General features: G+C 50.2%; 1 protein-coding gene across 13 annotated transcripts in view; it reads left to right on the forward strand.

Moving 5' to 3' along the window:
• Positions 1-12,978, forward strand: part of CACNA1D (calcium voltage-gated channel subunit alpha1 D) — a 347,512-nt gene that overhangs the window by 323,305 nt on the left and 11,229 nt on the right. For 12 of the 13 annotated variants that reach the window (XM_040247200.1, XM_040247204.1, XM_040247206.1 and 9 more), the window contains one exon: positions 12,583-12,699. In XM_040247200.1, the coding sequence (XP_040103134.1) occupies positions 12,583-12,699 (117 nt within the window). Of the gene's footprint in view, positions 1-3,678; positions 8,116-12,582; positions 12,700-12,978 lie in introns of those variants that run through there. The other variant, XM_040247210.1, reaches the window with a different exon arrangement.

Here is a 12,978-nt window from a genome sequence, read left to right on the forward strand (position 1 = left end):
CCCGCAGGACAGCGGCCAAGGCACACCCCTCGCGGGAGGGGAGCCAGAGCTGCCCCACGCCATGCCCTGTCTCCCCCAGGCTTCTCCAACAGCAGCGTCCTCCAAGCAGGCACCCACCTTCCCCTGGCCCTGGGCTCGGGCCCTGGCCGCCCACGAAACAGCTTTCCATCCGAACGCAAGTGCTTTGTTTTGTTTCTGTTTATTTCTTACCCCACTGCTTGTTGGTTTTTGGTCCATCTCAGTAACATCCATCACCTCCTGGTGCGTGCGTGCATGCGTGCGTGCGTGAGCAAGCTTGTGTGTGTGCGTACAGTGTGTCTGCGTCTGCGTGTTGTCTCCTGGTGGCTGTGAGCCTTGCTGTGCAAATGCTGTTCTCTCGTGACCCAGCAGCCTCTAGTCCCTACAGCTGCCCAGTCTCCTGGAGGGGGAATGTGGCTTCAGGAACCTCTGGTTCTAACTAGAGTCCATACATTCTAGGGTGTAAAACCCTTGATAAGCCCAGAGCCTGGTGGGAAGCAGGTGTGCAGGGAAATGGTGTCCTGGTGGAGACTGGCGAAAAGAGGGCTAGGAAGGGCAGTCTGTGGTTGAAGTGATAGAGAAAGCAAGGGAGAAGGAGTGAGGAAAAGATGCCGAGACTCCAAAAAGGGAACTACAGAGGTTGGCAAGCTGTCAGAAACAACTGCAAATGAATCGCGCACCCTGTCATCTCTGCTGTCCGAGCAGCTTGACACAGAATGTTTGCCTTTTACGTCCCTCTTACCATGTGTGTCTTAAATTGGGTCTTGTTGGTATGGGTAAGGTTCAATGTGAAATAGTCTTTTGCTTTTTTTCCGGGGGAAAATGCCCAGCATTGTTTTGTGTTCTCAGTGATGGTAATTACCAAAGTGAAGGCTTGTCTGTGATCTTGCTGAGAGAGAATGAATGTGAATGATGACGAATGAAGGGAGGAGTGTGAGGTACGTGCAACCGGTGGGTTAGGAGATGACCTTGTGTGATAGTCACCTGTGGATTCATGATATGACCTGGGCTTTGCCCAGACAGTTATAGGACACAGGGGAAAGATGGATGCTGAATCTGATCAAAGAGAGATTCTGGTCATTCTTCCTCTGATCCAACATCTGCTAAAGGAAGCTTAGTGAATCTGAGGCTCAAATAGCTGATTGCTGCCCCAGATTGTGGAATTTCAATAACACTTTCACCTCTGACCTGTCCATTTTGCAAAAATGACAACCCTTCTCCTGAGCACAGCTCACAAGTAGCCTTAGAGAGGCCAGTCAGCTGAGAAGACGCATTTGTAAACTTGAACAGGTCTGGTCCGTGTGTTCTAGAGGGTGGTGTGGCCAAATTGGGTGCAAAGGCAGGGAGTGATGATCACATTTCTGCAAGCTCCTGCCTAAAGCAGCCCAGATTCCAGGGTGTCATGGTGCCCACGCCCTTACAGGAAGCCACTTGCTGTTCTCAGATTCTAGTTGGTGGGTGTGGTGGGGCTTGACTTTTCTGGAGGGGGAAACATACTCTTTCGTGGATGGCTGTGCCGTCATGTACCGTAAATAATCAAGGCAGCGCTGGCTGAAGAGCTTTCCATTTTCCATAGAAGGCAGGTACAATGACCACTTGAACACAGGGTTATGCCTTTGCTGAGTCCCCAAGCCTTCCTAGTTAGAAGGCTTCAGTGCTCGCTCGGGAGGTTGGATATAGTGTTTGGATGTTTTAAGACCTGAATGACAACACATGCCTATATAATTAATAATCACATAGTGGGGTGGGTTTCACTGAGTCTTTAAGTCAAAGGTTCAAATGATGCTGAAGCTACACATATGCGTCATGGCTTAAAAAGACTATTGCGTTGTGTCACGGTCATGTTTTCCTCCTGGACATTTTTCATTGTGTTGTTTGTAGAAAGTTTTATTTCCTTGGTGAAATTAAAATATTTCCAGTTAGGTGCCAACATCAACACATTTCCACATGGTTCCACTGGGAGTTGAGTTGAGGCTGTGGCTATACATTATGTTGTGTACCCAGCCTAGTAAATTAAGTTGTCTTCATAATCTTGACAGATATTCTGGAAAATGCACTTGATTCTGCAGCATGCATTGAAAACAGAAAAATTTTGCCTCCGTGAAGGATAGTTCTCATTACGTTTTTGGTCCGATGCTATAGGAAGGGCTTTAACTGTGTTCTGTCACTCTGCATTTACCTAGCAAGACGAAGCACTTCCTTTCTGAATTGAGGAAATAATATGAGCAGATGCGACCTTAGGGAAACAGGATCAGATGGCAGTGGGAGGAGAAATGGGTGCACCATGTCAATAGGACAAGAACACAGGTCCTCAGAGAAGCTCCTCACGGTGGGCGTGGCCTATTGAGAAGTGGAATGAGGTGGTCCTCCCTGGGTCGGGGGTGCCAGTAGACCAGCAGCTCGATTACTAATGACAAGAGGAGCATGAGCCTCGGGTGAGCGCCCAAGACAGGACGTAGGCCGGTGCTGCTTGTGCCGCGCAGGGTGCGTCCGTCTGAGCAGGATCAGAGCTGGTCCACATTCTCTGCCCCCCTCAGTGACTCGGCTTTGGCAGGCACACGGATGCACTCTGGTTATCAACCATGTGGGCTCCATCTGGTCTCCCTCTGTTCAGACCAACTGCAGGGCCCCTTCTCCACGAAGATGGGGTGACTTGAGGAGCTCCTGGATCCCGTGTGGGTAGGAGCTTGGCACCCGGTGTCCTCTGGCCTCTGTGGTCTGAATGAGTGTGCAGTTTCCATCCGTCCATCCATCTTCATCAGTAAAGCCAGCCTTCTCTCCCGCCCCTCTCCAGAGGGGATCGGAGGGAAGCTGCATCAGGCTTTTTCTTTTTCCTCCCTCATCCCCTACGTGCCATACTCACTTCAGTTTGACTCAGCCTTTGCTCTTCATCCATTGTTGCTGCATCCCAGTGACCTGCAGATTTCCACCTGGATCAAGCAACTAAGTGAACACAAGTCCACAGCCATGAAAACTCTGCCCCCTCCCCAGCAGACAGTCCCGCCCCATCAGGCTTGCCAGATGAGGACCGCAAGATCCAGGCACGCTTTAGCCCAGTACCTCATGGATCGGAAAAAGAAAACAGGTCCCAGAGTGGGGAAAGTTTTGTTCATTTCTTTTTCTTTCAATGTCCAAGGATTTCCTTTATGCCAAAGACACTCCGGTGGAGTCTGAGGGGGAGACTGTTCCCCGCTCAGCCAAAACAGGAGCCTGCCCTTCTTCATGACAGGAAGATTTGAGAGGGCTAGATTTTTTTTTTTTTCTTACCTGTTTGGAAGTTAGGTTTAAGGCTTGTAAAGAATTAGACAGGTTTTATCACGTGAAAGCCTGAGCCCCAGGTGGCAGGTGGTGGTGTAGGTGGCCCAGTGGAAAGGTGGGTGGTGGATCGGAATCAAATGACTCCCTCACATGGCCTCCTTGGAGGGACTCAGGCATAAACTCAGAGGGAAATCGGGGTACTCCACAGACAGGGAATCTGTCAAGTATCTCATACCTGTCATCTAGTTATGTTAGTCTCAAAATTAGCAAGACTTTTTGTCTTTTTTTTTAAAGCATGATTCCATCTAAAGCCATAAAAAGGCTGTTTTTTTTCTTTTTTTAATCTAAGAGAAGAACAGATGCTAACAGATAAGATTTCACCGGCTGATTCATTTGTTTCAGATGCTTGAACGGATGCTTTAGAATTTTCTGCCTGAGCTACAGCACCAAGCTCGTTAGTCGGAAGGCGTTTGTGGCTAAGGCCTTGAAAGGGAAAAGTCTCAAGTGGGCTTATTTCTACTGAAACAGCATTTCGGGAGAAATGCAGGAAAAAGCAAACCCAAGGCCCCAGAGAGACCCCTTCCAAGCAAAGCACTCTTCCGGAAGGTGGAAGCGGGGCCGTGGCTCAACTGCGGGGCCGTGGCCTCCTGTCGTGGATGCTGCTCACGTGGCTCCTTCTCATGGAAGGGAACGAGCGAGGCTTAACAGTTTTCCCTTGCGAGCAGAGACTCAGAGAAAGGGAAAGAGAGAGAGAGAGCAAAGGAGGGGGCAGCCGCCCCCAAGAGAAATGAAATGAACACAACTTCCTGATGCTGGCCAGTAAAAAAAAAAAAAAAAAAAAGATTAATAAAAACGATTAAGCAGACCTGCCTAAGGTGGGCAGCTGACTCCATTCCAAAGTCCTGCATCCCTAGTTTGCCCGAACTACCAAAGACTGGCAGACCCCTCGGCGCTGGGCTGACAGAGTTCTTTTTATATGTGCCAGTCCACCCTGACCATCCCACTCAGCTCTCTGCAGTGACATGTGCACAGTGCAGGGAGATGGGGGCAGGACAGGAAGCGCAGACACCCCCATTTACAGACACATTCCCCTGCATGCCCAGACCAACCCAGGTGACACCTCAGGTTCCATCTTAACGCGTCCGCGGGAAACACCACCACACCCAAACCTCATCCGACATTGTCCGGCTCTAATTCAAAGCCAGTCCAGGGATGCCTCTTTGGAAGCGGTGTGGTCCAGTTTCAAGGACACTGGGAGTCAGGGGACCTGGGTTCTAGTCCCAGTGCCAGCGTTCACTTGCTGCGTGACCTTGGGCAAGACACTTAACCTCTCTGTGCCTCAGTTTCCCCATCTGTAAAATGGGGGTAATAATGTCGACCTACCTCACAGGGCTGTTGTGAGGAATAGCTAAGTGATTGTAAAGCACTTTGAACGTATAATTGCTTATTATTAAGACTACAACAATAATAATATCATATGCCTGTTTACTACCAGAACTTTAAGAAACTCTTGTTTTTCTTTGACCTTTTGTTCTGTATTTGTAGTGATCCATCGAGAAAGAGAATTCTCCCCCTTTTTGAGATATCTAGGAAACGTGTAAAGATGTAAACAGAAGTAACTCAGGTTGTTGTTTTCTCACATCTCACAAAGGGTATATTTTTGCCCAAGAAGTTGCTTTGTGAGGGGGCTCCATCTGACATTCTCAGCCAACTCCAAGCAGTGGTTGAGGCGTCAGTGCACCTGACCCTGAACCCAAGATGCCCAGAGGAGTCAATCTGAGTTTTGGAGTCAGCATTCAAAAGTAACCTTAGTGTAAAAGCCCGAGGTTCCTGAAGAGTCTAGAGCAGAGAAGGGTTACAAGGCGTGGTCTGTGCAGATTGGAGGGTGTGCGTGCGTGTGTGCAGGGCATGGAGCCCCGGTGCGTGGGGAAGCCTGGCTCCTGGAGCCATATCACCATGGGAAGAGTGGTGCTAGGAAGCCCCTGGGCCTGTCCTGTGCGTGACTCAGCCCCTCCAGCCGTGAGGTCTGCTCCCGTGTTGTCTTCTGTGCTCTGACCTTTGTCCCGCTGGGGAAGCAGCCCTGGGCCCCGATTCTGCTCTGACGTGCATAGACTGTTGGACGTCTAGGAGCTCGAGGTGGGTTTTCCTCACAGCAGGGTCCATGGGACGGGCGAAAAGGGCTGCCTTTCTGACATAGCACTGTGGGTGGTGACGTGGGCATGGGGGTGACCCCGTGACGATGCTGAGGTGCGTCTGGATGCTGACAGCAGTGGCCCCCGGTATCTTGAGTCTCCTCACCTCCTGCTGGCACCCCAGGCCCACTCCAAACCCCTCTGTGAGTCAGTCACCGAAGGGCTAATGCCTGCCTTAGTGGGCACCTCTGGGGCTTGCGGAGGTTTGGTCTGAAGGCCCACCTCCACTCTGGCTGGGTAGTGCCTGGGATGTACCAGTTATTAAGTATTTGGTGTATCATAACTGAAAAAGAGGCAGCCCGTGGGCACCCGAGAAGCGTATCCACCATCACAAATGACCCCTCTGTCCCCCACCTACTCTGATGTCAAGTTTATTAAGCACTGAAGGGATGTACGTGCTCACCCCCCACACCCAATTGTGGCACCCCACGTCAGAGGCCTCAAGTGAATACCTGTCTTCTAAATCTGAGTCTATACACCAAAGCCTCCGCAGAAGAGCCCTAAGTGATTCAGGAGGCTGGTGTCTCCACACACATATCTCCACGGTCCTTCCACATAGTGAAAACTGGAACATGGTAACTTTCTAGGTGGAACTTAGGGAAAAGCAAGAATCTTGCCCAACGTGGGCCCAGTGGTGGCTGGTAGCTGAGGCCAGTTGGTTAAGGACAGTCAGGAATCGCAGGAGGCCACCTCCTGCCTCAGCTCCAAACGAGGCTTCCCTGAAGCCTGGGCGACAGTCAAGCTGCAGACAACTCTCTCCTTTTCTCTAAAACCTTAGTTTCTGCTAAGGTTTGGATGTAGAAACGTTGTGAGAGACGAGTCAAGTGGAGTATGTGAGACTGCCACTCTCTCAGCAAACTCGGTGCCCGACACCAGAATCCATGGTGCTAAACTCTTAACTAAGCTCCTGGATGGAAGACACGGCAGGCCAGAGTCCATCGTGGGACAGCAGGCATAGGATTGGACCTCGGGCTCTTCTTAAATAACTTACTCTATGATGTGACCTAGTTAAATGTTCAGTGGATCCACAGGGTTACTGGGCACTCAGTTGTCTGCTCTTAAAGATAGAATATCTTTCCTCTCTGAGAAGAGTGATTCTTATTTTCACAAGTCTTTGAGATGATAGAATTACTGAAAATAGGTCAAGGAAAATTACATTACGTAATCGCAAAAAGTGTGATTTTTTTTTTTTTAAACCGGGGCATGTTGTTGAATAACACCCAGCTTGTAGCCCTCATTAGCCCAAATGTGTCACAAGTCAGTCATCCACAGGTGGGAGCTTCCTAACACACATGACTGCTTGGTCGGGCAGGTACCTGCGCTAATTCGTTGTCCGTGGCACAGCGTAGCCCTCAAGAGAGGGGGCACAGCGAAGGCCACCCATGCCAAAGGCTCACTCAGAGAAGCCATGAGGGGGCGTTTCTTCCGAAAGTACAGACAAAGACCCTGAGGATTCACAGGAGTTCTGGATGGGGAGGAGCCCAGCGCCCAAGGAAGAGATGGTGTGGCCTGTCTGTGGGTGGGTTAGCTGCAAGTTCTCAAATGTTTTGGTCTCAGGAACCTTTTGTACTCTTAAGAAGTACTGAGGACCCTTATCTATCAGTATTTACTACATTAGGAATTTAAACAGATTTTTTAAACCCAGAATATGCAAGCACAAAGATGCTGGAGAGATGAGATCCCCAGGGGTCAAGCAGCCTTTTGGAACACCCCAATGTGCTCTGGGAGAGGATGAGGGCATACAAGCATCCTTGTCTTACCATGCAAATCACAGTGACCTCCTGCAGGGGTCTCAGGGTCCCCAGGGTCCTTGGGCTGCACTTTGAGAACTGCTGCTCTAGGGGACTGAGCCCACATCCCCCGTAAAGGAAAAGGGTGCTGGAGCCTTTTTATAATCTCGCCCTACCCTGAACTGTTCCCTGCCTTCCAGACCCATGCCCAGTCCCAGCTTCGTTCAGACTAAGAGTCATACCCCACATGCGTGCTGTTCTGGAAGAATGGTGGCCTGAATTCATGTGTGAGAGCGAAGTGATTGTAAGGTTCTCAGCTCCTGAGGGTGGCATGGCGGAGATGAGAATGTGTGCTGAGGATAGTTTTCATGGTACCGAGTGATCGTCTGTCATAGCTGTGATACAAGAGTGCAGCTGGGTTAGTGGGAAGAAGGGTCACACCGTGATTGGGCGGGAGCTACAGTCGTGTGTGGTCACAGTCGTGAGTGAGCGCGTGATCGCGGCTTGATCCCAGCATTCTTTGTAGACCCAATACCGTGGGGTTGGCATGGTGTCACTGGAGGCTTGAGCATCAGGACTGCTAGTTGAGCCTTAACCAGTGTGGGCAGGTCACTTAACCATGTGGGAATAATCCTGGCCCCCCACCCACACCCTTCCCCCCAGGATGTACTGGGATAAAGTGTGTGATAGCACTCGGCAAAGATGCTAGTAGAATAGGAGTCGTGACTGGTGACTTCTGCTAAGCCCCCATTTTAAGTAAAACTCTCTTTTTTCAGGAAACTGGCAAGCATTTCCCATTTCTGGTGTTAAAACTATAACCAAGAAGCAAGGTGGAACTAAAACAGAGAGCTCTGTCGGATCGTCTGCAGGGAAATGTGATAGGTCACTTCAGGCGATTTGTTTAAAGTGTCCTTTATGGTTTTTTTTTTTTTTTTTTTAATTTACTTTACAATTCTGTATTGGTTTTGCCATGAAGGGAGCAGACTCGCTGTATTCGGCGAAGTGTCACCCCTGGGGGTAACTTACATGGTAACCGTATGGCTGACTTTGCAGTGGGGCTGGAATCACTGTGCGTGACTCACGGGGGCGCCGGGCTCATGATGCTAGCCCCTGATGTTTATATATAACTCGAGGGCTGTTCATAATGTTGATAATGGACGCAAAGGCCACACTCAGAGGCGGAGAGCGGTGACAAAAGAAGGGGTGTGCCTGTGTGTGATGAGTGTGCATGAGGACGTGCGGGGGAGGCGGAGGACGGCTTGTGGATGAGCAGGTGTGTTCTGAGAGAATTGACTCTCCAGTTCTTTTCCGTTGAGGGAGCTAGTCTAAAATGATCCCTTCTGACTCGGGAGGGGAAGAATCCGGCTAAAGGGTTAACCCGAACTCGCCTTGAAGGAGATGGCTGAGCAGGGCCAGCCCTGGCTGAGCGAGACCTGCCTGTGATAGAGACCAGGCTCTGCTCTGCCGGGCAAGGGCTCCTGGGCTGGAGCCTGGAAGCCTGGCACTCACACCCGAGGATGAATGGGCTGGCTCAGTCCCACCTGGAGACCCACATCTCTTATCTACACTGTTACAGTGTAGGTTCAGGGGGGCTTTTGGGTGTTTCTATGTGCTGAGAGCTGGCAGACCACCGGTGTGTGTGATGATGCTAGCTTAGGGAGACGAGCAGTGAGAGCTTTTCTAACGCACCAGGTAGGAAAAACTTACCCCTGAAAGAGGGTGAGAGAAAAGAAGGTATGTGAATGTTCCTATTTGAGGTTAGAACACCATAACATAATGCAATTGCTTCAGAAATATTTAGAGAGATTTTATAGTTTGGGGGTGTTTTTTTAGACTTATTCATTAGAGTAAATATCTATAAAATTCCAATTAAATGGTGTCTAAAATTGAAAGCAGCAGTCTACAGGCAAAATGCCAACATTTCTTTGTTTTTTTTAAAAAAAAAATATGAGAACATCTAGCATTTAAAAATCAACCAGAAACTAGGCTTGATTCTGTTTAATATTTTATATGATTGGACATCTTAAATCAATAATGTTTCTATTTTATAGCAGCAATTCTGTGTTTATTCAAAACCATAATTCTATGATGTTACTGGAATGACTTTATATGGCTTTGTGTTGGTTTAAATGCTAATGGTCACATTTCAAATTAAAATAGTATTTTGCTGATAGACACAACCATGACATATGAAAGAATAGTTAATTTTCCTGATTGTAATGTGTTTTATTTCAAGGAAAAAAATGTTCTTTTTTTAAGGGCTGTGGGGGGAAAAAAAAAAACATTATCAAGGGTTTAAGATAGATTTCTGCACTTTGGGAATTGGAACTTGTGCCTATGGAATTTTTGGAGCAGCCTAAGCTACCTTTTAGCTTGATATGTGTGCTAGAAATTTTTTCATTATCATGTTTTGTGATATGTAATAAATTCAGGGTGCTGTGTTTAAGCTTCGCTTCAAGTTTGGGAACATGTGTTTCCCTCATTCCAAACCCTGGCAGATACCCCTACCCTCTGCAGCACCTCCCCTCCTACCCCACTCCCCACCTATCCTTCCTTAGACCCCTTGTGAAAGAGTGAAGTCAATCCCTGACTCTTAGAAGGTGTGTTTCTTCCTCTGTGGAGCAAGCGAACTATAATCATGATTTCTGAGCCTCTGCTTTCCTGTCTGGGAAGAGTGCTGCATTCTCTCCTCCTTTGATGTCTCTTTAATAAACATGTTGTCTTTTATTTGTCTTTGGAAGTGGCCTCCTGGGCCACCTCTCAATTTTCTCCATGATTTCTGTTGGAAACAAATTCTCTGTCCTGTGTCTGTTTACTGCTCTCTCCTAATCCTGTGTATCATTGAAGACATGCTGGAGACAGTTTTTGTTTTTATTATGCAATTATGTCATATGTGTATTTCAGTAAAATGTCAAACCATCAACAGAGGATGATGTTAAAAATTATCCAAATAAATAGTTTTCTATTTCTTCTAATCAGACCTAGTCCAATCAGTTGAATGACAGTGAATAGGATTCTCTGCTGTTATTTAAACAGAGTGTTCCCAGCCTACGGTGCCTTGGGATGTGGATTACAGTACCTGATTTACCTGATACATACTCGGTGCCTGTCACCTGTGTGTCTTTTGTGCAATGGCAGTGGGTGTCTCAAACCTGGTGTCTTATTTGGGAGCCTCAGAGGGGGTAACAGCTCTTTCTTTCCAGTGATCCAGAATTAGATGGTGAAACCCTGGTTTAATGCATCATCCCTTGATAAGTGTGTCCTAGAGAACACTGCCTGGCTGACTTGCGGGCTGCTCAGTACTGCTGGGCTCGCCCTTGCTGCCCAGGCCTGCAGCTCTGCTGTGAAAGAGCTTTCACCCACTTGGCATTAGAGTTGCCTTCTTGATGTCCCCCTGAGAATGGTATGGGTGTGCCTCTAAGAGAAATGATTTCCCAGGCTCAGATGTACTGGAAGCTTGGGTCCTGGGAGAGTGTATACGTGTGTGTGCATGTGTGTGGCTGTGTACGTGTGGGCACGTGTGAGCGTGTGTGTCTTGTGCCTGTGATCAGAAGGACAGGTGAGTGAGGGGCAGTCTTAGCACGCCACGGAGTGTTCTGGGTTTGGACCTGCGACACCTTTGTCATTCTCCTGTGAGACCACAGCATTCCTAGCTGGGAACCTTAAAGATTTGACTCCAGGCCACAATTTCACCCCCACAGTTCATAAAATGGAAAAGTCTGCTGCTCCTTTGTTGAAAGAATGGTTTGAACCAGACCCAGCCTGGTTGGTGCACCATCTTTGAAAAGATCCTCTCCTAGGCTGAGTGCTGCTATGATCAAGGCCATTTTCACAGGAGCCTCTTGGGCGGTTCCGTGCGCCTTTCTGTTCTAAATGAACATCCCCCGCCCCCGACTGGCGTCTGCAGGAGGCCCATCTGAGCATTCCCACACGAGGGGCTCAGCCCTGCCGCATCTGGTGAGACTGCGACCACCATCCTCTCTCACCCCCAGCCCACCCCACCCCACCCCACCCCCTCCACTACCAGGCGTGTCTCAGTTGTGGTCCTGACGCTTTGTCTATGTCCTACACCCACCCACTGCCAGGGCATGTGGAAGAAGGGCAGAGCAGGGCCCCCCTTCTCTGCAGACTGCCCTCACATTGGGGAGCATTGGCTGCAGATGGAGACCCGCACAGCCAGACCCCGGACGTCCTCCACACCTTTAGTGGCCACTGAGGTGCAGACAGACTGCCAGCACCTTAAGGGGTGCCGCCTGGATACAGGCCGGGTGACCTTAGACCTGGGGTGGGGAGGAAACGCCTCTCTGAGATGCCAGTGTTTTTGTGGCGAAGGATTGAGTAACTGTACTGTCCCTATTAAGCTTGCCAGTTTTCTCCAAGTCTTCGGTGAAAACATAATTTTCCTGGAGCCAAGAGTTACCCCTTGCCCACAGATAGTCTGTAAGCATTTTAAATGTTTCCCTAACGCAGTTAGGTACAATGGGAGGCCTTTTCCCAGGCCCTGTCCCGAGGGAACCTGGGGCCCAGGGTGAGGCAGGCTGGCAGCAAGGGCCCCGGGGAAGTGCAGAATGTCTGTGAGGGGCCTGAAGGGCTCACCTGGTTGGTCTTAGACCACCTCCAGAGGCTGGAGCCCGTTTCAGTGTCTTGTGGTCTTCAAGAGGATGACCCAAGCACCGGCCATTCTCAGCCTGAGCACAGGCTGCAGGCCAGGTGCCCACGGGCCACGGAAGCCGGCCCTGCACGCGGCCCACGTCCATGCACGTCTGTCCACCGTGTTGCAGTCCTGAGTGTGCTGTGGCTGCAGTGTGTGTGCCATCCCTCACTCCCATGGCTTTGAAGCAGAACCACTGGCCTGGGCGGCTGCTTGGTCTGCTTGCCCTCTGGCCCCTGCACTCGACTCCCTCATCCGGAACATGGTCAATGAGCCCCCTTGCCCACCCGTACTGGAGAACAGCCAGGCTGTGCCCCTCGCCCCACCTGAGGTCTGGGAGGTGGTGCTATGCTGCCATGCTTCCGTAGACTGTCATTTATACCTGGGCCTGGGTTCTTGGCCACGGCAGACCCTAGTACTGGTAACCAGGCCTTGTTCCCTGCGAGTGGAGGTGTTTGGAAAGGTCACTGGCCTCAAGCACCCCAGCCCGGGCCATCTTGAACTCCCGACCACACCCTATAACCCTGAGCCCACAGGGACACCATCAGGGGCATTCAGACAAGCGGTCAGTCTCTGGACTGACCACTGGACTGACTTCTTCCTCTGGAGAAACCTTCCTTTCCCACGACTGACTCAGGCAGGAGCACAGCCAGGACCCAGGCTGCCCCCCACCCTCTCCCCCGCCCTGGCCACCCATGTCGTCTAACTGGTTTTGCCGTTCTCATTGATCTAGGCGGGATTAAGGACACTGCATGACATTGGGCCAGAAATCCGGCGGGCTATATCATGCGATTTGCAAGATGATGAGCCAGAGGAAACAAAACGAGAAGAAGAAGAAGATGTGTTCAAAGTAATTATTCCACGCCTAGCTACACACTGGCCACTTGGATATAGCAGGGCAGGAGTCCAGTTGGGGCAGTTAACGATCTGCAAGAGAGCCTGGAGGACGCACAGCAGCCCTCAGGCCTAGAGGGGCTTATGGACCCTGCCTTCCCCGCCGCAGCAGACCCTTCCCATCCCCCAGGACCCCTTCCAGGGCCAGGCCTGCTCCTCCTCTGAGCTTGCTCCTCTGCCACACACTGGCCACTTCGGAGGAGCTTGGCCACAACCACTGGCTGGTGTGGACAAG

The sequence above is a fragment of the Oryx dammah genome, unplaced genomic scaffold (genome assembly GCF_014754425.2).
Source record: "Oryx dammah isolate SB20612 unplaced genomic scaffold, SCBI_Odam_1.1 HiC_scaffold_9, whole genome shotgun sequence".
Classification (NCBI taxonomy): domain Eukaryota; kingdom Metazoa; phylum Chordata; class Mammalia; order Artiodactyla; family Bovidae; genus Oryx; species Oryx dammah.